Raw genomic sequence first — 24,694 nt, 5'->3', positions numbered from 1 at the left:
GTATTGTGTGTTTGTCTGTGTGTCTATGTGTGTCTGTGTGTGGGTATGTGTGTATGTGTATATGTGTGTGTCTGTGTATATGTGTGTGTCTGTGTGTGTGTCTATGTGTATGTGTATGTGGGGGTATGTGTGTCTGTGTGTGTTTGTGTGTAGGTAGTGTGCGGGTATGTGTATGTGAATGCAGATGCAAGAGGAGGCCAGAGTACGTGCTTCCCCCTTAATCTGGAGTCATAGGCAGTTCGTTATGAACCACCTAGTATGGGTGCTGGGAACCAAGTTCTAGTCCCCTGCAAGAGGAGAAGGCGCGCTTTACTGTTGGCCATCTCTCCAGCCCCTAATTCTTAATAACTTAGTGTCACAAAATTCCCTAGAAACACAAAAAATAAAATTTACAGATCCTGAGCTGAGAATTTTCACCAACAATGTGGAGAGTTGCTCAAGAACTAAATACCTTATATATTAGGATATGGATGAATGAATGAACAAGTAAGAGAATCAATAGAAATTAAGAAAAAACAAACAGGAAAAAGTCATTGAATATGTAAAAATCTGTGTATATCACATGCTGTCTAGAAAAATTGCCAGTTGGGGACAGAAAGGGAAAAATCCATGATGTACCCAGTGGAGGTCATGGCAAGGGACAAAGTGATGATCTTAGTCACATTCTGTTTCTGGGAGGTGGGTTTATTTCTGTCTACCCTTGCTTGAATTCATTCTCTATTATAATTCATACTCTATTAAGAGTATCATTAAATCTTTTGTAGTTACAAAGATGTTGGCTCAAAATACTTTTTGAAACTTTTGTAAGTTACAAAATTTGTGTCTCAAAAACTACCCTAAATCACAGAGAAGTGACTTATGCCTGGAGAAATACATGCTGAACACCAGTGAAGACTACCGTTGATGGCATGGCCCTGCCAAACTGCCCTTCTAACAGCCAGAAGAGCATGTGTTAGCTAATACTGCAATACCACACTCCTGAATAGATGAAAAAAAATTAATCAAATGATAGATCTGATTCAAGAGCATTCTACTTAAATAATTTGAATTCAACATATACAACTCAATATTTTTATATGAGCCATAGTTAGCAGTTTTAAAAAGTCAACTTATCAGAATCTACTGTGGGTTTCATATACTACGAAATTTATTTCAAGTATAACTAACATGCATACAGGCAAATTACACTATATTAACTTGGGGGGGCACTCATTTTAAGAGATAATTTCTTTCTTAACCTGTTAGATTAGGGCATCATCACTAACTTTGATGTGAGATGTTATACTTGTCTCCACCTCTGTTAATAATCTGTTCAAACAGGAAATCAGATAGATAAATGGTTCAATGCTCAAGAGCCCTTGCTGTTCTTCTTGGTCCCCAGCACCCACATGGGACAGCTCACAACCACCTGTACTTCCAGCTCCAGGAGTTCCAGCGCCCTCTTCTGGTCACTAGGCACATCTCCACTCATGTGCAGATATACACACATTAAATAAACACATCTTTTAAAACTATGAAATCATGTGTTACATTGACCACATTTTTTGCCGATGTTAAAGTAAGCTTAAATAAAATTTAGGCAGATCCCTTAAAGTTAACTTTGAAAAAAATGGGAAAATTCATTCATTTCAAAACATGGTTACTCACTGTTGGAAGCCATGATGCCAAAGATCATCGTAGCATTTCTTCTTACGACCTTGTCTTCATGAGTAAGCAGTTTGGTCAGAGGCTCCACAGCTCCAAGTTCAAGGAGAGTTGCTTTATTCTCCTCACCTGACAGCCAGGTAGAACAAGACCACGCATGAGTGTCTTGTATCTCCCAGGAGCTCCAATTTGTATGACTTCAGTTTCTTATTTGCCCTTTGCTTTCTCTCAGAACAAATCTGGAGGCTCCAGCACTCTGGATATTCACTTCTCTCTTTGCCTATCACATAGCATAGAATACCTTGACTCATCCTTCAGAGTTAAACAAATCTTGGGGTCTTCACGTGAAACTCAGTTGTTAGATTTAATTTGCTAGAGTTTTCTTTACAAATTCTTCACCCATGTTTAAGAGACATACTGAGCTAAAGATTGCCTCATTTTCTATTTTCTGCTTGCTTTTTATTATTTTCTGTTCCATTGATTTGTTTTCAGATACCCATTATATTTATCACTGATGAGTTTAAATTCTCCTTTACCATTGCTCTTTCTTTAAAAAAAAAAAGCGCTGAAACTTAGTTTGAAACTTTTAAAATTTTATGTCTGTGTATGTGAGCGTGTGCATTTAGCATGTGAGGGCATGCACAGTGATAGAAGTCAGACTTTTATATGGGTCCTAGGGATTTAAACTCAGGGGAGCACCCTTACCCACCCCCACTGAGTCAGCTCCCTGATGCTAAAAGCTTGCTTTCTAACATGGTGCAATAAAGGTTTATCTGAAACTCGTTTACCAATCTATAACGTATAAATCTATACGTTGTTATAGATTACCTCAATTTTCATGTTTATCTCCCTTTTTCTTTCACTTGTGAGTTATATAGGAATATGTTGTTTATTTTCTGAGTGTTTAATGATTGCCCGGAATATCTGGTACTATTGACTTCTAATGTGATTCCTCTGCGGTTCAGAGATACATTTTTTGAATAGTTTAGAATTCCTTAAAATTTAGGTTGTCTTGTTTTATGCCTCACAATGCACTTTACTGAAGCAAGTGTTCTATGAGATGCTCTTGAGAAATAATGTTCACTCCACAGTTCTCAGAGAGCACTTTCAATACTAGATTAAACTCAGTAGTATCGATGGCCACATCTTCTATATTCTTATACATGTGGTCTATTCATTCTTTCATTTATTGAATTTTTTTGAAAAAAGGGTCTTGCATTCTCTCTCTGGGGAGTGTATATGGATGCTTGTCTCTCCTCATAATACCAGCTTCATGCATTTGGAAGTTCCTGTTTTAGGTCAATAGCTAGGGAAGAGATTCTGCAGACTTGATGGAATTTGACCTCTTTTTATCATAAAATGAAATGACCTTTGACTCCTTTTGCTGTTTCTTTATCTTATTTTACTATAGCAACTCCTGGTTTATTTTATTTAGTATTTTAATGAGAGATCTCTTTTCATCTTCTCTTTGAGCCCGTATAATCTAAGCGTCTTTCTTGAAGGCAGCATGTAGTTTGGTTTTGATTTTTAATTCAATACAACAATCTCCCCCTGTTGTAAATTTTATTTGAATGGAATTTTATTCCACTGTAAAGGAAGATGAAACTATAAAATTAACATGAAAATGGACAGAACTAGAAAACCTTAAGTGAGGTAAGCCAGGATCAGCAAGTCAAACACTGTGCTCTCTCTTTTCTCTCCTGTGTGGACCGTAGCCTCTAACTGTTACAACTGCACATCCAAACAGAAGGAAATATGGGTAAAAGCAAGGAAACTGGGAATGGGCCAATGAGACGGAGCAAATGAAGTCTCTAGGGAAGGGGCTTTGGAAGACAACAGAACAAAGTCAGAATGGGAACTTCTGTGGGTAAAAGGATATTTACTGTCTGGAAGGGAGCATGGAGTTGGGGGTGGTGCTGGTCTTGAATTTTACCCTTCATATCAATATTGTTTATAGACAGGGATATTTATTTTATACTTTGGGTTATGATCCAATGCAAGTTTATCTTACTGCTCAAATGGTGGCTCTTTTTGCTTCTGCGGCATTATTTCTTCTTGTTGGTTGATTGAGTGAGTGAGTGAGTAGAAGAGTGATGGGAAAGACAAGGGTGTTCACTGCATAGCCCAGGCTAGCTTTGCCTTTACAACCTTCTGCTTCCACCTCCTAAGTCCTGAGATGACGGGCGTGCGCTTGACTCCTATGCTTTTCCCATAGTGAGTGGCCTAACTGCTCTATACTGCTCTATACTGTGACTGACCCTTGGACACCGAGTAAAGAATATAGGAAGGCGCACTGCCTTCAAGTAGGGCATTAATGTTCCCACGGGAAGTAAGCTGTAGGGATAAAATATTGTTTGTTATATTTATTATTTGTTATTATTGTATATAGTTGTATTTGGTTTAGTTCTGTCTTATTTAGACAAAAAAGGGGAGATGTAGGGATAAGTCCCGCCCCTTAGGGGGCGTGTTCGCCTCGGGCTAATGTTTGCCTATAAATTTGGCAAGCGTGCTCCCAGCCCTGTCTTCTGCTTTCCTGGTGGTTCTGTAAGTCTATTTCGCCATTAAAGCTATATATATTTACAATCTGTCTGCATTCGCTTACGCCGTTACATTTTGGCATCCAATGTGGGCGATTTTGCCCCTGACTCAAGCGGGTAGCCCAATAGCTAACACAGCACCCTCCCGGGTGCTGTTTTTTAGTTCTTGACGGGCCCCAGTGCTGAGTCGGAGACACACTCGGCCACACAGGCCCATTCTGCCCCGCCTGCTCGCCAGAGCAATTAACCCCTCCCTGCCTGCCTTGGCTAAGTTTGGAGCTGAACCCCACTGCCTGAATTAGTAGAAACTCAAGTACCTGCGGTTTTGCAACAAAAGCCACCACAGCGGCAGATTTGGTCTGATACAAAGTGACTTGGCAGGGCGGTGATGGCGCACGCCTTTGATACCAGCACTTGGGAGGCAAAGGCAGGTGGATCTCTGTGAGTTTGAGGCCGGCCAGGTGGTGGTAGCGCATGCCTTTAATCCCAGCACTTGAGAGGCAGAGACAGGCGGATCTCTGTGAGTTTGAGGCCAGCCTGGTCTACAAGAGCTAGTTCTAGTACAGGCTCCAAAAACACAGAGACCACCACTGGCAGGAACCGATCATTGCAGGTAAAAAAATTTTCTTTTATAAATAAAATGTCTGAACACATTAGTATTCAAGAATTTAACAGTTTTTTTAATTGTACCATGTGGGAGATTTTATAAGAAGTGTCTATCACCCCACATCTATGGATCCTTCTGGGATTCGTAGTTTTCATTGGCACTAAATGGTTTGATAATAGAAATATGATAAAGTCTTTATGAGACGAATCCAGGATTCTTAAGGCAGAGATTGAACGCTTAAAAACAATTGAAAATGAAACAATCTTCTCAAAAATCAGTTTGAAGTTCTCCAGGCTGATGTCAAGGAGAAATTCATTACTATGGAAGAGGGAACAGCTGATCTGGATCGTCAGCTTCAGTCCCTTTCTGTAGGAACTGAAACATTAGTGGCTGATATTAAGGAGAAATTCATTACTATGGAAGAGGGAACAGCTGATTTGGATTGTAAGATTCAGTCCTTTTCTGTAGAAAATGAAACATTAACTGAGAGAATCAAAACTGCTGAATGTGACAATCGGATTTTGTCTAAAGCTTATGACAGATTGACGGAAAGATTGTCAATACAAGAAGGCACGGTTTATACCACAAAAATTATGTCCAAAGATGAGATGTTATCTCTAACGGACAAACTTCATACTTTAGAATCATCAATGAAGGCTTTGGAACATAATTCTGGACAGGAGATTCAGACACTGCAGAAGGCAATGGTGAATAGAATTGAAAAGATTGAGGAATTTCTAAATTCTGATGAAGAAGAGCAAAGGGTAGAAAGGCAAATTTTAACTACATCTGTGGGTAAATCTCTCCGGGACAATTTCCACAAAGCTCTACCTACAGCTCTACCTGCCTTTCCAGTAATAACAACAGAGATGGTGATTGGTTCCAAAAACCCTAGGGTCATCAAGGAGGATACATAGGAGCCTGTCTGTATGAATGACCTCAAGGAAATAAAACAGGCTGTCATGACTTTTGGGATGCAAGCCTCTTTTGTTAAAGAGATGCTAAGATCTTGGGCCACAACAAGCAGAGCAACCCCCTCGGACTGGCTCCAGCTGAGCTCTGCGGTACTTGAGAGTGGACCGCAATTGAAATGGAAATGCTTATTCAGGCAAGAGGCTAGACTTTTAGAACAGCATGAAAAAAGGGAAGGGAATTGACGTTTCCCTAGATCAAATTCTAGGTGAAGGGCTCTTTTCCGACCCTCATGAACAAGCTAATTTGGATGAAAACATACTCTCCATGTGTACTACAGCAGTCTTAAGGGCTTGGGACAGGGTACAAGACCCAGGACAGAGAATGGAATCATTTGTCAGAGTTAAACAGGGTCAGAGAGAACCCTTTAGTGATTTTTTACAAAGATTAACTAAGGCTGTACAAATAGGGATATCTGACCCAGAAGCAAGATGTATAATGATTGAGTCTTTGGCTTATGAAAATGCAAATGTGGAATGCAAAAGGATTTTGGGCCCTTTAAAGCTCAGATCAGCGCCCTTGGAAGAATGGGTCTTGCATACACTTGATGCTGATACATTTGATTATGGCACTGAAGCATGGGTAGAAGAAGCAATTTCCAATGGTAAAAGGAGACACCAGAATACCAAATGTTTTAATTGTGGAAAAATGGGTTATATGAAAAGGAATTGTAGACAACGGATTTTCAGAAATAATAATAATAATGCATCTTTCAGAAATAATAATAATAATGCATCTTCTAGAAATAACAGAAATAGGAGGACTCAGCCTTCAGATTTATGTAGAAGATGTGGAAAAGGCAGACATTGGACGAATGAATGCAGGTCTACAAGAGATAGACAAGGCAACCCGATACAGTCGGGAAACGTGAGAGGGGGGCCTCACAGGCCCCCATGGCAAACATGGTTCAGTCATTTCCAGTTTCTGCAGAGAACGTGCCTCATCAGGACAATTAGGAAGCCCCATGCCTACTGTTACAAGCAATAATGATCAGAAAGATAAGTTATGTGTGTTTTGGCAAACTTCTATAAATGATCAAAGACCTAAACTGAGAGTGTGTGTAAATGGCATTTTTATTACTGGCCTGCTGGACACAGGTGCTGATGTACATATCATTACCCCAGAATCTTGGCATCTGTATTGACCTCTTCAGAATGTAAATGTTCAGCTCCTGGGAATTGGAACCCTATCTCAAGTAAGGCAGAGCATGAGATGGGTTGAATGTATAGGGCCAGAGGGACAAATAGGAAAATTAAGGCCATATGTAGCCAATATCGCAATGAATTTATGGGGTCATGACCTATTACAAGAATGGAATACCAAAATTAACATTCCTGCTACTTCTAAAGCCTATATTTCTGAGAATAATATTAAAAGATATTACAAATGGAGAAAACCGGCCATTCGGGCTGTACAAGAACAAGCAATTGATGTCCCTTCAGAGATACCAACAGCCTTGCCTCTAAAATGGTTGGCTGAGAAACCAATATGGACAAAGCAATGGCCTTTAGCTGCGGAAAAGTTACAGGCTTTAGAACAGTTGGTACAAGAACAATTAGATGCTGGACATATAGAAGAATCTACCAGCCCTTGGAATTCTCCTGTATTTGTGGTTAAGAAAAAATCAGGTAAATGGAGAATGGTGACAGATCTCAGGGCCATCAACAACAAGGTTATTCAACCTATGGGCCCTCTGCAATCTGGAATTCCTTTGCCCTCTTTATTACTAAAAGGATGGCCTCTCATAGTTATTGATTTAAAAGTTTGTTTTTTTTCACTATACCTTTGCAAAAAGAAGATAGAGAAAAATTTGCCTTCACAGTGCCTACTTAAAACAATTCTCAACCTTCGAGGAGGTACCACTGGACCGTCCTCCCCCAGGGTATGTTAAATAGCCCCTCCCTGTGCCAATATTTTGTGAACCAACCATTGCAAATAATGCGCAAGAAATTTCCCAAATCTATAGTATACCATTACATGGACGACATTTTGTTATCCAATTCAAACATCAATACCTTGAACAGACTGTTTGAAGAAATAAAGACACTTTTACCTAAATGGGGATTGCAAATCGCTCCTGAAGGGAGATTCTGTTAATTATTTAGGTTATAAAATAGGTTTGCAAAAAATTAAGACACAAAAAGCACAAATTAGGAGAGATCGCCTACGGACTCTTAATGACTTTCAAAGACTGTTAGGAGACATTTCCAGTCTACGACCAGCTATTGGAATGACACCTGATCTAATAATTCATTTGAACAAAACCTTGGATGGTGATAAAGATTTAAACAGTCCCAGAGAATTAACAACTGAAGCAGAAAAGGAACTGACAATGATTGAAGAAAAATTACAACAGGCACATGTGGACAGGGTGAATCCAGAGCTTGATTGTATTCTCATCATACTACCATCAAAAATTTCTCCTACAGGAATTTTAATGCAGAGAGATGATATTATTTTGGAATGGATCTTTTTACCACATAAACCAAGTAAGAAACTGAAAACTTATGTGGAAAAAGTCTCTGAGTTAATTATAAAAGGCAAGCTGAGACTTCGTCAACTAGCAGGCATAGACCCAGCAGAAATTATAGTGCCTTCCACTGCTCATGAACTAAAGAAATTATGGGAAGATAATGAACCATGGCAAAGAGCTTGCGCTAATTTTTTGGGAGACATTAATAACAACTATCCAAAAAGCAAGAGGCTTAACTTCATAAAGAGAACTTCTTGGATTCTTCCTCGAATCGTCCGTGATGCTCCAACAACTAGAGCCCATACATTCTATACTGATGCCAATAAATCAGGGAAGGCAGGATACAAATCAGAAGACTTGGGTAAGGTGGAACAAAGTCCTTATAATTCTGTCCAGAAGGCAGAATTATATGCCATTCTTATGGTGCTAAGGGATTTTAAAGAACCTATTAATATAGTCACTGATTCACAATACGCAGAAAGAGTTATTTTACATATTGAAACTGCTGAATTTATACCTGGTGATACAGAACTAACCTCATTGTTTCTCCAGGTTCAAGATTTGATCAGGAACAGGCTTTGCCCTATTTACATAACACACATCCGATCCCATACGGGTCTGCCAGGTCCTCTAGCACAAGGTAATGCAGAAATTGATCAATTATTGATTGGTATTGTGCTACAAGCCTCTGAATTTCATAAAAAACATCATGTTAATAGCAAAGGTTTGAAGAAAGAGTTTTCAATTACATGGCAACAAGCTAAGGAGATTGTAAAGAAATGCCCTACTTGCTCTTTCTATAACCAAACGCCACTGCCTGCAGGGACTAATCCAAAAGGCACCCAAAGGAATGAAATCTGGCAGATGGATGTGTTCCACTTTGCAGAATTTGGCAAATTAAAATATGTTCATCACACCATTGACACTTATTCAGGCTTTCAGTGGGCAACTGCTTTAAGTTCAGACAAAGCTGATTCAGTAATCACTCATTTATTAGAAGTCATGGCTATCATGGGTATACCTACACAAATAAAGACGGATAATGGTCTTGCTTATGTCTCTAGGAAAATGAAATGTTTTTTTGATTATTACAATATCAAGCATGTTACAGGTATATCATACAATCCTACAGGTCAAGCAGTCATAGAAAGATCAAATCGAACTATAAAGGATATGTTGAACAAACAGAAAGGGTGGAAAACACCCCCAGAAATAGGTTACATAATGCTTTGTTAACCTTGAATTTTCTCAGCGCTAATGAGAAGGGAACAACAGCTGCAGAAAGACATTGCATAATGGAAAAGTCTACTGAACTAAATCAACCAGTTTATTTCAAGAATGTGCTGACCTCACAATGGAAGCCAGGAGATGTGCTACGTTGGGGAAGGGATTTTGCTCTTATCTCCACAGGTGAAGATAAATTGTGGATACCGTCAAAATTAATAAAGGTTCGGTTTGAAGAAGAGAAGCCACTTGGAAAAGATAAATAACAATTCTTTCATAAGGATGGCGAGCATACTGATGGTAAGAAATACAGATAGGTTGGAGGCAGGGTTCTTTTCTTATCTTCACAGGAAAATACTCATCTTCAAAGAAATTGAGGGACCCTGAATATTTAATTACTGATGGATGGACACATTTTGTAAGTATTAATTTATATATATATATATGTCTTATTAAACATTTCTTTATAAATATATAGAGCTGGTTTTGAAGTTGGACTCTGGCTCAGTCCCTCTCCAATTCCAAGCCTGTTAGTAAGAGAAAAACCCAGAGTTTCTGGAGTTTCTGTCTCATGTCAAGAGCCATGATATGGGACAGAAAGAAATATGAGTTTAGAAAACATCTTTGCTTTTCTTCCTATCTATCATACTTTTCATTGAATATATCTATCATGCCTTTCATTGAATATATATATGTATGTCCATATATGTCTATATGACTAATGTTTAAGTTTTTCACAATGAACAATGAGTTTTTCCTAAAGTGACATTTGAAGTTTCCAGGAAGCAGATGGGGCCCCACAACAACAACTCTACCTGGTTGATATGACGTCATGATACTGATAGCGCTACTACAAGACCTGTTTTGGATACCAGCTGCACAAGACGATCCCAACTTGGTTAGCTGAAATGGTGCACATCTTGTACAACATTCTGGCCAGACCTCCACAAAATACTCAGAGACTATTTGCAATTTTAAAAGACATTGATCTTGAAATTTAACCATCATTTTACTTTCACGGGATCCCCCAGAAAGAACGTCGCCCCCATGACAGCTGGAAGTAATTCTAGAGGACGACGTCCCCTCTCCCAGTAAAATTTACCCCTGGGCTTAGGGACATCATTTAGAGGTTGGGAGGTTGGGGGAGGAATTTTATAAGCTCAGGGATCATTTTGAAAAAAAAAAAAGAGGGAATGATGGGATAATAGATTTATAATTGGGAGTTACTGCTTTTAGACAAATATATTGGTATTGATTCTTGTATATTGATACAAAGTTAAATTATATTGACTATTGTATGCATGCATGTTTCTATCTCTGTTTAAAACATTTTTTATGTCTTGACATATATTGTATTGATAAATATATATCGTATATATTTACCATATTGCAGTGTACATTTCTATCTCTGATTAAGATACTTATATAATGTTTGTGTATTGATATATATTTACCATATTGCAATGTGTATTTGTACAGTGTTTATATTTGGAGGTCATTATCCTCATTTGTTACATAGTTGTTTATTGTCTTAGTCTTTAAGTTAGATAGATATTGAGAATTATATAGATAAATAGTCATCTAAGTTTGTCATTTATAATTAGACTAATCAGGTTCTCTAGATATATAGAGATTATACTTAGTATAGATAGATAATCTTCAATCTCTTCAAAGAGCTGTAGAAAATGGCCTTTAATCTAACTCAGAGTTTCGTGATAGTGAGACACAATTGCTCCTGGCAACACCGCTCTATTCCCGAGAGAATGTTGAGCACCAAAGACACTCCACCTGGAGCCTTTTTATTTGGCAGAACTGGCCTTTGGGCAAAGAAATGCCCATACCTCAACCACTGACAGAGATACAGAGTGTGCATCAATGGATAAAACAGGGTAAGATAGTTTTGAAAAGTTCCTTGCCTTTAATAATGTAATGGTATGTCAGTTGTGTTAGGCCTTAGCCAAAATTGGTTGACTCAACATTGCAAACAAGACTTTAGGTGATTGCCCAGGTAGTCAGTTGTCTCTGTCAATTGTTGCACATTTTGGATATATCTCGTTTGTTAAGTAATATTTATTCCTTTCTCAGATCTTTGACAGAGTTGAAGATTATATAATTATAGTTACTCTCTACATTATTTAGACTCCTTGAGATAGAATGTTTAGCAAAACTTTTGTTCTCAATATTGTTTGTTATATTTATTATTTGTTATTATTGTATATAGTTGTATTTGGTTTAGTTCTGTCTTATTTAGACAAAAAAGGGGAGATGTAGGGATAAGTCCCGCCCCTTAGGGGGCGTGTTCGCCTCGGGCTAATGTTTGCCTATAAATTTGGTGAGCATGCTCCCAGCCCTGTCTTCTGCTTTCCTGGTCTCCGCGGGAACGGTGGTTCTGTAAGTCTATTTCGCCATTAAAGATATATATATATATATATTACAATCTGTCTGCATTCGCTTACGCCGTTACAGTAAGCTTCACTACAGTAAGTAGTGAAGAAGGTACTGGCCTACAGCAAATAGAAACGAGATAGAAAGACAAACTTAAGGAATCCAAACCTTTCAAAGCGAACTTATAGATGGCTTCACAGGCTTTGGCCAAGATCTCCTCCTCTGGAGAGTTGAGCATGAGCACCACGGTGGCTGCTTTTTTGCTTTCAATTGTGAGTGGGTCGAACTGAAATGCAAAAAAGAAGAGTAACCAGGTTCACATGTAATCCTTAAATGTCACAAAAATATGCACAGTGGTTTAAAATTTAAAGAGGTCATATTCCTGCAAAAAGATGTGGTCGCTGCCCAGTAGGTGAAATGGAACATTCCTATTTCAAAAGAAATCTCTGGGGCTGAAGAGATGGCTCAGTGGTTAAGAGCACTGGCTGCTCTTCCAGGAGACCCCGGTTCAGTTTCCAGCACCTACATGGTGGCTCACAACTGTCTATAATTCCAGTTTCCAGGGCTCTGATATTTTCTTCCGGCCTCTATGGGCACTGCATGCATGTGGTGTACAGACATGCATGCAAGTAAAACACCTGGACACAGAATAAAATTAAAGAAAAGGTCTTAAAGACCACCGATAGATCTCTGGTTTCTAGAGCACAGTGAGAAGGGAAAAAAGGATTTGAGTTACAGATGTGGTTTCTTAATTTGTCTCAGACAAATTGCTGAAGCTTCTAGAATGCTGTTTCCTTTTTCTGTGTTCTAGGGATAATGTGCATATCTGGAATAATCAAGGGAGGGTTAGAGAGGTTATGATGAAACACTTAACCCCTTGTCTGTCATATCACAGATGCTCACTGAAATAAAGATATATTACTATTGTTCTAACCGTCACACAAGAATCCTTGAGTATATCTGGTGCTCTGTCTCAACAGTCAATATGTATTCCAATTACCAGACTCTTAATGGAAAAGCAGGAATAACATATGTAAAAAGGAACAATGATAAAAAATTGGGAAATGTATATAATAAGATACAAACTTGAGTAAGTTCTGGAAAGGGTATTGGTAGCATAGCACAGAGGAAAGCTGTAGGACTCTGAGACCTGTGTCAGGCTAAGTCTGGGCAATTCTTGTGTAGCGAAAACAAGCGAGATCAAATTCATAGCATTGGTGTTTTCTGTGGGCAAAAAGCACACAAATTATGACACAGTTTTCTTCCATTTCCAGAGACGAATGGAGGAAGGAGTTCTGTTTATGATGCAGGTAAGTGTATTTCCAAGTGCTAGTTGGTTCTCTGGGATGACTCTTCCTATCTGAACATCTCAGTAAGTTTGGGGATATAAGGTGACCTCATTGTCTGAAACGAGGTTAAAAAGGAAAGGGAAATGGACACTGGATGTAACCTAAAAGATTGTATCAGGAATGGAAAAAATCATACAGAGGAGAAAAACCTCTTGGATTTTTGAAAGATTTTTACATTCTTAGTTCAGTGTGTGTGTGTGTGTGTGTGTGTGTGTGTGTGTGTGTGATGGGGGAGAGTTTTCTGTTTTGTGTTAATTTCATTGGTTAAGTAAAGAGACTGCCTTGGCCCTTTAATAGGACAGAAAATTAGGTAGGTGGAGTAGACAGAACAGAATGCTAGGAGAAAGAAGCCTAGTCAAGAGTCGCCATGATTCTTCCACTCCAGAAAGACGCAGGTTAAGATCTTTCCTGGTAAGCCAGCTCATGGTGCTACACAGAATATTAGAAATGGGTTAGATCAATATGAAAGAGCTAACCAATAAGAGGCTGGAACTAATGGGCCAGGCAGTGCTTAAAAAATACAGTTTCCGTGTAATTATTCCGGGTAAAGCTAGCTTGGTGGCAGGATGCAGCCCCACCACTCATATTACAACAGAGTGGCACCCAACAGTGCTAATGAACTCCACGTAAAACCTGAGAGGGCTTAAAAAGGAGAGAGAGAGAATTTAAGACAGCTTTTTGATGTTTGTGGGTTATGTGCCGCAAAGAAATTGTCCTGACTCAGCAACAGGAAAAATACTGGCTGTTTTAAAATGCCGGCTTTCTGGGTTGTGCCGCCATTGTGATCTCTGTCTGGCTCCTGCGGGAGACAGAGCTTTTGAATGGAGCATTTGGATTAAAATGCTACGGCTTGCTTGATGGCAATGTGGACTGCTGTTTGCCTGGAACTGTGCTGTGGCTCAGAGGCACAAGCAGCTCCACCATGCTAATGGTGCAATGTGCAAGCATCAGAGGCACGAACGGCTCCACCATATTGGACTGGACTGGGCAGGTCAAGCTGGCAGTACCTGTTTTTGACCTAGGAATGTCACAGCTTAGATTCTTAAGTGCTTAACGATTTAAAACTGCAAAATAAAGTGCTCCTAGATAGTAAAAAAATTACAGATTCACAATAAAACAGATTCAGACATAAAAGACCACAGTGTTGGATGAGTGTACGTAGGCTTGAGAGAGAGAAGAAAAAAATATAGAGAATAAAGTTAATGGTTTAAAAAAAAGGGTAAAGTCTTTAAAAAGACAGAGTACAGATAGCTGTAGATTAAAAGAAATAAAGAAAAATAAGCCACGTAACAATGGAAAATTCACAGAGAGTCTGGATTATGTACATTGAGTTTTCTTTAAATTCTTTGACTGTGAAGGAGCTAAGTACAGAGAGACATTTCATTACATGGGCTGCCAAGCTAAACCAAAATGGATTTCATGAGGGTATTATGACTTCAGAATTTGGGTCTAAGGATATGATACTTTGGAAAGGAGTTTCTTCTTTTGTTTTCACAGAGGATGAGACACTGTGGATTGCGTCTATCCCAATATTGTATGATAGACCACGCCCTCCTGAAAGGTTGCTGTGAATACCCTCAAAAAATTACTTCACTCAACTGCCAACTGAGATGACCCTGGCACACAGGTTATACCATGAAAGACCTAATTAACGATGCCCACATTCAGCAAGAAGCAGTTTGGAGAGAAAAAACTACGCCCATGTTCCCAAATATTGTTTATAAATGTTCTTTTACATTTAAAGGGGGATATGAGATAGATATGAATAATTTGCATTGGTATGGATTTTAAGGTCAGTTTTGTTATATGTATATGCATATTTCTAATCTTGATTAAGTCTTGTCTTTTCATTAATTTGACAATTTCTCACCTTAAAGACATTTCAACATTTATATGTAGTGTGCTTATTGATATGGCTGAGTTTTATTGACCATCTTTCTGTTTCCACTTTCCCTAATCTATTCTTTTTCCTGTCTTCTTTTTTGGTAACAAATTTTTTTTTTAGCTTTCTATTTTATTTCCTCTAATGACTTATTGGTTGTTTTCTGAGATAATTCACATTTTTTTCATCATTTATTATTTTTATCAGCTGTTTAACGTTATGAAAACTATGTAGTTGAGTATGTAGATCTTTTTTCTTGGTGATAGGGATGAAGAGAACTGAGCGGATACTGGATTTTGCTATGGCAAGCACTTATCCTACATCCGGGTCAATGTTGTCTACTTCAAGCCCATTTTTAAACCTTGTTATGGCAAATCCAGGAAAGCCTTTACCATACGGCAAGGCTAGTCATACTATAGAGACATTGTACTTCTGGAAACTCTGCTTGCTAATTCCCTAGAAACTCAATAAGACTTTCTTACAAAAAATAGAATTCCCAGACTCATGTGAGCTCTAAAAATCCTTCAGTACATAGTAGTTCACACATGTTAATTCTCATGGACAGTTCCATCCAGACAGTTTACAACTTAAAGTCTCCAGGGGACCATTAACTGGACTTCTCTGCTGTTGGCCCTTTCTGGTTGGTTCTCTGTGCCCCAATCAAATCTCTCTTATTTTGAAACAAAAATTAAACTTTCTTTAGATACTATCCACCCTCTGCCCTTCCATCCCTTTCAGGATCAAAAACATGGTGAAATGTTTCTTTTCTCCATTTTCTGCTGTCTGCACTTATCCAAGCTGAACTTAACTTTCATCAAATTTCAAAGGGACCATTTCTAAGGCTACCACCACCAGTGACTACCATGTCACCTGCCTCTTACCATTTCTTGATCATTTCATTTCTTTCCTTAATAAAAGTTGAAGCTATGGACCCCATGTTTTGTTGGGCCTCCTGAGTTCAGTTTGTGGAGTTAAGGTGATTTATGTGTGTACTGCCTTCTGATATCAGGAAACCTAAACCATCAATGGGCTTCAAAAGGTGCATTCTGTTTCTGAAATCACAGCCGAAGTATCTTGAATTTCTGTCCTACCCTCGTAAGGCTCCCTGACTGCTTGTCATTTTTTGAGGATCACAGCTGTAGGTAGACTTTAAACAGTTTCCCAACGTTCCAGCTGCCTATTCTTCCCACCATAAGTCCACACTCAAAAAAGACTTAACCCCCATTTCAGATCTTTAATTTCCTAATATAAGTCTTCCTCGTGTCTTCTCTCTCACCTCTTCTTCTCTCTCCCTCCCCCTCTATGTGTGTGAGTGTGTGTGTGGTGTGGTATGTACACATTAGTGTGAGTGCATCTGGAGGCCAGGGTGTGATGGAAGTGTATTTTATTAATCAGTTCTCACATTTTTGTTCTTTCTTTTGCAGGCTCTCTTACATTATACCCAAGCTCGCTGATCTGACTAGAGAGGCTGCTAGCTATTGAGCTTCGGATCTACCCGTCTCCCCATCTTCTAGTGACACCCACAGTACTCGAGTTACAGATGAGAATCACCTTTGTGGGTTCTGGGGATCTGAATTCAGGTCCTCATGTTTGTGTACCATCACCAACTGAGCAGTTTCCTAAGACCCTCCCTCCTTTCCTCCCTCCTTTCCTCCCTCCTTCCCTCTCTCCCTTCCTCTCTTCTTCCCTCCTTCTCTCCCTCCTTCCCTCCCTTCTTCTCTTCCTCCCTTTCTCCCTCTCTCTTTCTTTTTTGACATTAGCTTCCACTGTGTTGCCCAGATTGGCCTTGAAACCCCAAATTCAAGGAACCCTTCTGCCTCAACCTCCAGAGTAGCTGAGACTACAGTCATACCATAGAGAACTAAATCTTAATATTTGACTATCTTAAAGCTTGTTTTATCAACTAACTTTGCAATGATTGCGTGAGAGAATGCTATGATAACTACAGTCTTTAAAGAGAGTACATAAACATCCATTGAAACAAGAGTGATAACTAAATACCATTTGATCTCTCCTGGAGGTTTAGTTAACCCTCTGATACATTGCTGTGCCTTCCAGTCATCACTAGGAACAAGGCAGTATAGATCATGAGAAACATAAAGGAAGATGGAGGCCAGAGGAGCTACGCTCTAATGAGCAGTTGTGCGGCAGAAATGCCGGTGCTTGGCAGACAGTGGAGGCGCTTGGTCTGGCATTTGTTTCTCCTGCGGGGCCTACAGTATTACAGGAATTCTTTATTTAAAAAGGTGCTGAGAATAAAATGATGACTGTAACAGAATGCCGCACAACTAAATAAATAATACCGAGCTATAATCACATAGCCCATCTGCTTCCCCGCGAGGTAGTCACCCACCAGCAAGCTTGTTGTGAAATTACAATGTCACGCTCTGTATAAAATGAATGGTGAGCCAAAATTACCACAGAAAGAATGACAGTAAGCAGCAGCACCTGGCTAGGCTCTGCTCTTTAAGGCCAGTCTGTTGTGAGAGCTGAGGTGTACAGAGCCGGTCTCCCAGCTCCGGTAGGGAAATAACTGCCGTGAGAAATCGCTCTCCAGCAGAACTTCAGAGACAGTGGTGTTCCTCATTTTGCCTTTCAATATGGCACTCACAAGGCTACACGTGTTTGCTTTGCTTTTGTTCATTCTTTTTTAGACAGGGTCTCACTGTGTAGTCCAAGTTGACCTTAAAGTACTTGAGTCCTGATGTAGGCACACACCCCTGGGCCCGGCTCACATGTGGGTCTGAAGCACTTGGGGTGGAGGCTGGTGCTCAGCAGTATTCCAAGCACCTGGTGCTGTCTAGTGCTCATTGTTGGGTGTGGGTCTTCACCCTCTGAGCATCCTCCCTGTACCGCCTAGAGGTCTGGAAGTGGACCCGATGCACAAATGGGCAGAAGTGATTGGTAGAGAAGCCTTCATCATTACTCCGTCATAAAGTATCATGTATCTTCGTGGGCATCAGTGTGTGTGTGTGTGTGTGTGTGTGTGTGTGAGAGAGAGAGAGAGAGAGAGAGAGAGAGAGAGAGGAGAGAGAGGAGTACTGAGGATTTCTACAATAACAAATATTTTTTTTATTGAATTATATGTCAAGCCCTGAGAATTTCATATAATTTTTTGGACTAATAATATAGCAATCCAAATGAGTCAGAGAGCCCAATTCCCATTTCAAAGATAAACAAAGCTGAAATAGTTTGGCCAAATTTGGCAATTTGGTCAAAGTGATTAATATAGTTTGTAAGGGGCCATAAGACAAAGCTTCTAGCCTGACCGTAGTGCTCTAATTTGGAGGGCAACTTTCTGTTGTGCTTTTCAATATTTGAAAACTTGGGAATTCCTCATATCTGTTTGTGTTACGTCTGATGACAAACATATCAAACATGTATTTAAGAAAGTCTCCAAAGTCAGTATCCTCAAAGGTCGTTTTTTACAGTAATGTAGTCTTTCAGTAATTGATTAAAGTGAGCAGATAAACCAAGTGTTTAAGAGTGAAAAGGGCTTTCTGTAAGGGGCCATGTTAATGCTTAACATGTGGAAGAGAAGGAGCTGATGACCCCAGACTACTTTCCAACTGGAAAATAGAGAACGTCTCATGTCTCAGACCACCAGCCGGTGCCATACACAAGTATGGAAGCAGTGTAGCATGACTTCCCTTTATTTCTGAAAATTCTCTTGGATAATTCATATTAATGAGTGGCTAGTGAATCTAAACTTCAAGTATTTAAAAGAATACACTGAAACTCTTTGCTCATTAACTAGACTGTAAACATCCTATCTATATGCTAGAAAAGCTGTAATCGCTGTTTAATTGTACCAATTACATAATGACAATGTTGTACATGTTTGTTTATATTCTCTTAGGTTTCTCTGACTAATCTTATCATTAGTCAGACTTTGGACTTCTGCCACCATGCATTCATGTGTACCGTGGGACACGCCAAACTGTCAGAACAATTGATTTTTTTCAAACTGGTGGTTATTTACACCGGAAACTTACCACATCCTTAGGGGGAGGTTCAACTTCTTTCTTTATCTTTTTACCCATCCTAGAAAAAAAAAAGATGCAAAAAGTATGAAAGTGTGATTTGTACATCATAAATTCGTACATCCGCCATTTTTCTCAGTTATCTATGTTCTTTGGAGGAGGGCCAGTTCTTCTTCACATTGTTACCCAATTAAAGCTTGCAATGTACGTAGGGATTACTGCAAGCGCACAAACTATTCCGTATGCTCCTGTTGGAAGCACTGGTTTTGGAAGAACTTACTGATAAGACAGTTGAGCACCGCTGTTTTGCTCAGCTGAGAAAGGTGACTGTATTTGTGACCTGACTTTCGACTAAGTGAGCAATAGCACAGCACTTTTACACACCACCTATGCTGGACTTGTGGTTAAGTCTTTGAAATTCACATGACATGCACAAAGCAGCCATTTGTGCCTTTTTTTTTTGCATGCAACTATGTCATGCACCTGCAGGTCTCTAGCACATGATATGGATTCAGTGTTATGGAAACTGTTAGTTCCATATTCCTGTGACTATTGCTTTGCTGAAAAGAAGTTACTGAAGTCTTGCGAGAAATCTCGGAAGGCGTAAGATCCCTGAAAAGGCCCTTCAGTGTCAGAAGTAGTTCAGACTGCTTGTCAGGAGTCAAAAGCTGCCCCAGGTCTTAAAGACCCTGAATGCACCGAATGCATCAAAAGGCCACATAACCACAGTAACTCAGGAGCTTTTGAAAGACATAAATTCCATGTGCCTAACTTGAGTTATAAGGCCTTTGAGAAACTGGGCGGGTGTATCCTATCCTGGGGTACCTTGTGCCTTATCCAGTATACTAAAATGTTAAAAGATACATTCTTCACTAAATATAACCTTGTACAAATATGTTTTAGGTTTATTTATTTTATACGTGGGGGTGTTGTGCCTTCATGTATGTGCATGGTGTGCTTTCCAGGTGCCTGAGGAGGTCAGAAAAGTGTGTGTCCCCTGATACTGGGTTACAGACTTTTGAGCAGCAGTGTGGATGATGAGACTCAAACACGACCCTCTGCAAGGACACGGATGCTCCTAACCTCTGAACCATCTCCCCAGCATCAAACACGACCCTCTGCAAGGACACGGATGCTCCTAACCCCTGAACCATCTCCCCAGCATCAAACACGACCCTCTGCAAGGACAATGGATGCTCCTAACCTCTGAACCATCCCTGGCCCCACAGCTTCATCAGGATTTGTCTTTGAAATTTCTCAGCAACTATTATGAATGCCTGAAAATTCTTACAAGATGAGAAAACTATTTTCAAATGTATGGAGATATAATATAAATAAAATTCTAAAATACTTGTTTTCAATGTTCTTTCCATAGATTAGAGCCAACATTTTTCTCAAATTGCAAATATTCATACATGCTTGAAAAGTACATAGGCCCTTGACTGTGAGCCTGTTTCATGTAGAGAAACACGTTGAAATAATTCCAGAACCCTGAGCAGCTATCATAGAGTCAATTTCTAGGTGTGGAGCTAAGTTTGTAAGCAATTCTATGATATAGCAGCAGTTGCTATATATAGAATTATAACGGTTCCTTCTGAAGAATATTCAGAAAACAGTTAAGTTACACCCACACAGCATTGTTTGTAGTTATCTCCATTGTCCTCATGCTATTGTCTCCTATTCCAGGGTAGGTTTTTTGAACAATAAAATAACAAAGGGTGCAGAGGATAAAGACACACAGCTTTGCAATCCTAGAAAGGATCCTGGGCAACACCATGAGGTTAGAGGTGGCTGACTTGGACCACTCTATTGGGATAGCTCTTTGGGGGAGACTGCAGTAAACCACTAGTACAGGTGGGAACAACTAGCCACACAAGCTAAATTTTTCTTGTTTATAAAGGCTAGGCATTTCACTGTTGAGAATTTGGAAAACAAAGGATAGCACAACGAACAAAAGAAAATTCACCCAAAGATAAGCCTAGGTGGATTTGTGTTATTTTGCTACAGTTCCTTTGTGTGTGCATGTTTTCTACGGTGATTTTAGCATCTTTCCCGAATTCTGCTGCCTTTCATCAATTTCCTTACCTGGATCATTTCCCTAAGAAATTCTTAAAGGGCAAGTCCAAAACATTTCCATCTCCATTTATCTCCCCAGCATCTTCAGTGGATCAGCATATCATTTAAATAATGCTTTCGAATCCATTACTCATCTAGCCTCTCATTTCCAATTTTCTGGAATTATGGGCAAAGCTGCAATGAATGTCTTTAGACATAAAAAATTTACCCACCTCTCAGTTTCTTTAGGAATATAAATATAGCTGGAAGATAGCGGGATGAATGGGTTCTAAGTTCATTAAACTGATTATGGCAATGGATTTGACTTAAGATTGTGCCTTTCATAGCTATATTATCTCCCGATCTCCCGATTTGTCATTTGTATTCCACCCTCCCCCCTTGCCGCCCCCTCAGTCTCTGAGTTTCAGGTATTCCCTAAGGTAGAAACTGGCTTTGAGCGAACTTAAAGCCGCAGAGGAGGGCTGGAGCAGGTAGACTCCTGCTTCAAGAGTCACTTACAGTCAAGTGACAGGGTCTCAGACCCCCACGTCCCTCTTGGAGCCTCGGGTTCTCCCTGTTAAGTGCCCGGTGCCGCTGGTAACTGCGGGTGCTGGCTGGGACAGCTCTTCAGGTGTCCCCTCCCTTTGTCCCAGAGGTTCCCACCCTCAGGGCAGGTGAACAGCCAGGCCTGCCTTTACCTGCACGGAATCCCTAGGAGCAGCAGCTCCTTACACCTAACAAACTGCACTGGTCTTTACCGGTCAGTGTTGGTTTTTCCTGGTTGCTAGGCGACACCAGGCTGCGCCTGCGTGCTGGGCCCGAAATTGGCTCTTAGCTCCAAGGCGCCCATTGTCCAGCGCCCAGGCGGCGATCAATCCTGCAGGAACCATAATCGTGCAGTGGCAAAACTAACAAGTCTCAAACTCTCCTTCTCTCCCTCAATTCCTCAACCTCAGATAGCCTTTCTAACTGTCCAAATAAGGAAGATCCTGTTTGCTCTCTCTCCCTGTGCCCCCAGCCACAGGCAGCAAAGAAGCCATCGGTTAATTGGTGCCGGCCCAGGCCACCGAGTTTGGCCCTGCAGATAATGACTCTGGTTTTCCCTCCCAGTTTTTCTTCCACTCAGATGTTCTGGCTCTCCAGAAATCGTTGTTCTGGTCTTATCCCTCCACTGCTCAAACGTCTGCATCTTTCTTCGGAAAACACAAGGACAACCCGAAGGCTGGCTGCCCGGTCTATCCTATTCCCGCTGCCTTGTTTCCAGCCTTTCTTCTCCGTTCCCCGGTTTCCCCAAACTCCCTCCTCTGGCGTCTTCACACTCTATCTCATCTCCTTTCCCAGCAACGCTTTCCAAAGCACCTGCTATCTGCCAGGTTGTGTGCAACTCTCAGAATAGTCTCTCATTTCTCCGTAACTCAGCTTGGCCAGGCGCAACCACCAGAAAGGATCCTTCAGTTATCTTAGGAGACAATCTCTTCACCCCTTCCAGTTTCCCACCCAGCCTCCTTACTTCAGCCCCAACGGAGCCAAATCCTTCTTCCAGTCGCTGGCTTATTTCTTTACTCTCTCTCCGCCATTTTAGTCACCTCACATCCAGATGTTTACATATTTAACAACTATTTCTATCAAAGTACTTAAGGTCTGGTATCTCATGTGATTTCTATATTTTGGTTAGACCTTGACTGATATCTTAACTAATATAATTCATTGACTTTCTTTCAGTCCCCCAATAGGTATATAAATATAATAATTTCTTCTGTCCCTCACAAGAAAATAAAAACAAAATTAGAATTTCCTTCAGGCAGGGTCTAGCAAAATGGCTCAACATGTAAAGGTGCTTGTGACGCAAGATTGGAGACCTGAGTTTGATGCCTGACTGCACGGACACGTAGAGGGAGAGAACCAACTCCATAAAGTCTTCATCCGGCTTCCATGTAAGTGCTGTGGCACATGCCTTGCCCCCCACAAGCGCGCGTGCGCGCGCGCGCGCGCGCACACACACACACACACACACACACACACACAAAAGAAGAGGGAGAAAGACAGAGAAAGAAGGAAGGAAAGAGAAAATAAGTAATAAAAATTTAGAAACGTTTTTCTTCTTTATTACCAAGCTTTCCATTATTATTATAGAAAATATCTGAAATAATAAACATAAAATGGTAGATTTGTTTTGACTCATGATTCTGGAGGTGTCATCCTTTGGCTAGGGCAGTGCATCATAGAGACGCACCTTTCACAAGCTAGGAGCCAAAAGCCAGGCAGAAGAGGTTTATGGGATGTTTGATCACACTGTGAACCCCAAGACTGTGTTATTTACTGGAAAATGTTAAGTTAAATTCCTGGTTATTTGGAATGCACTGCCACTGATGTATTAAGTCAATCAAACCAAATTAATATATACAGGTTTATTCTGAGCAAAGCATTCTTGGATGGCCCCAAGGAAACTTGAGGCGAGAGATCACAAGGGAAACCCATGAGGTGGGGGCTTTTTAATGCCCTGGGGGGGGGGCGCTGGGCTTTCTTGGGGAAGGGGATAGAGTCTGGACTGAGGCAACTCCAGGTGAGGGGGTTTGGGGTGGGACTTCCACCCGAACAGGAAAACTTGCTTCTTCTAGGTGTTGTGTGACTCCATCCTAGCACACACCTTTAATCCAAGAACTTTCTGCTTGAATATTGTAAACAGATTAAATGAAATCAACTATAGGTCAAGAGGCAGAGCAAGCAACCAGTTGACAGGAGAAAAAAAAAAGAACAGAGAGAGGAAGAGGAAGTCAGGAGGATGGAGAGAGATGCATGGGAAGTAGAAGGGAGGGACATCCAGTTGGAGTAGCTTTTGTTTGAGGCACAGGAGAAAGCTCTCTTTCTGGGAAGCCCATGGAGAAGGAAGCAGCTGGGTACTTTCTCTGCCTTTCTGACCTAACATGTTTTCACTGTGGCATCTGACTCCTGAGTCTTTATTGATAAAAATCAAAGGATAGAGACGTAGTTAAAAACAATAGGATCCCTCTAAAATATCCATGGGACCCTCCAATAACATGCCATTGTGGAGACCAAGTTTTTAACCCGTGGGCCTTTGGGGAACATTTATAAAAGCCATAGCAAACTGTGTCTCTTGCTGCTCAATTATTTTTCTGCTCCCATTTATGGCTCTCCAGGAAATAAGTCTGAGCTATATTCTTCCCCGTTTTAACTTCCCATTCGAGTCTGTTTTTTCCCCAGCACTAACACTGCCTAGATCCATAGGATGTTTATTGGTCTTTGTGTTCTGATGTTGCTGTGCACATGACACTCTTAAGCAGTTCCTTCAGGAAACTCTGGGCTTTCTGTGCTTCCCCCATCAGTTAAGGTCTTTTCTACACCCCCATACATGTTGATATTTTTCAGTAATATGTTCCTGACTCTCTCCCACACTGTATGCTTTGTGTGTGTGTGTGTGTGTGTGTGTGTGTGTAGTGATCTTGCTTCTACCTGTGACTTCAATTGCTGTCTCTCCCCACAGCATCTAACTTTGATAATAAACTCTAGGCTCAAATCTCCTTTCTCTTGCTACATAGTTCACAGGCACCTTATATATCAACAA

The 24,694-nt window shown here is 40.4% G+C and overlaps 1 protein-coding gene across 1 annotated transcript in view; it reads right to left on the bottom strand.

Moving 5' to 3' along the window:
* Armc3 (armadillo repeat containing 3) overlaps positions 1-21,677 on the bottom strand; it is a 97,105-nt gene extending 75,428 nt beyond the window's left edge. The window contains exons 1-4 of the mRNA XM_041641606.1: positions 21,631-21,677; positions 19,069-19,117; positions 12,011-12,128; positions 1,648-1,773 (exon numbers count right to left, since the gene is read on the bottom strand). Of these exons, the coding sequence (XP_041497540.1) occupies positions 1,648-1,773; positions 12,011-12,128; positions 19,069-19,116 (292 nt within the window). The 5' untranslated portion in view covers position 19,117; positions 21,631-21,677. The remainder of the gene's footprint in view (positions 1-1,647; positions 1,774-12,010; positions 12,129-19,068; positions 19,118-21,630) is intronic.
* Positions 21,678-24,694: the final 3,017 nt, after the last annotated feature.

The sequence above is a fragment of the Microtus oregoni genome, unplaced genomic scaffold (assembly GCF_018167655.1).
Source record: "Microtus oregoni isolate MIOR12 unplaced genomic scaffold, Mior012 000070F_ref0000104, whole genome shotgun sequence".
In the NCBI taxonomy this organism is placed as follows: Eukaryota; Metazoa; Chordata; class Mammalia; order Rodentia; family Cricetidae; genus Microtus; species Microtus oregoni.
This window is presented reverse-complemented; position numbering and strand designations above follow the sequence as displayed.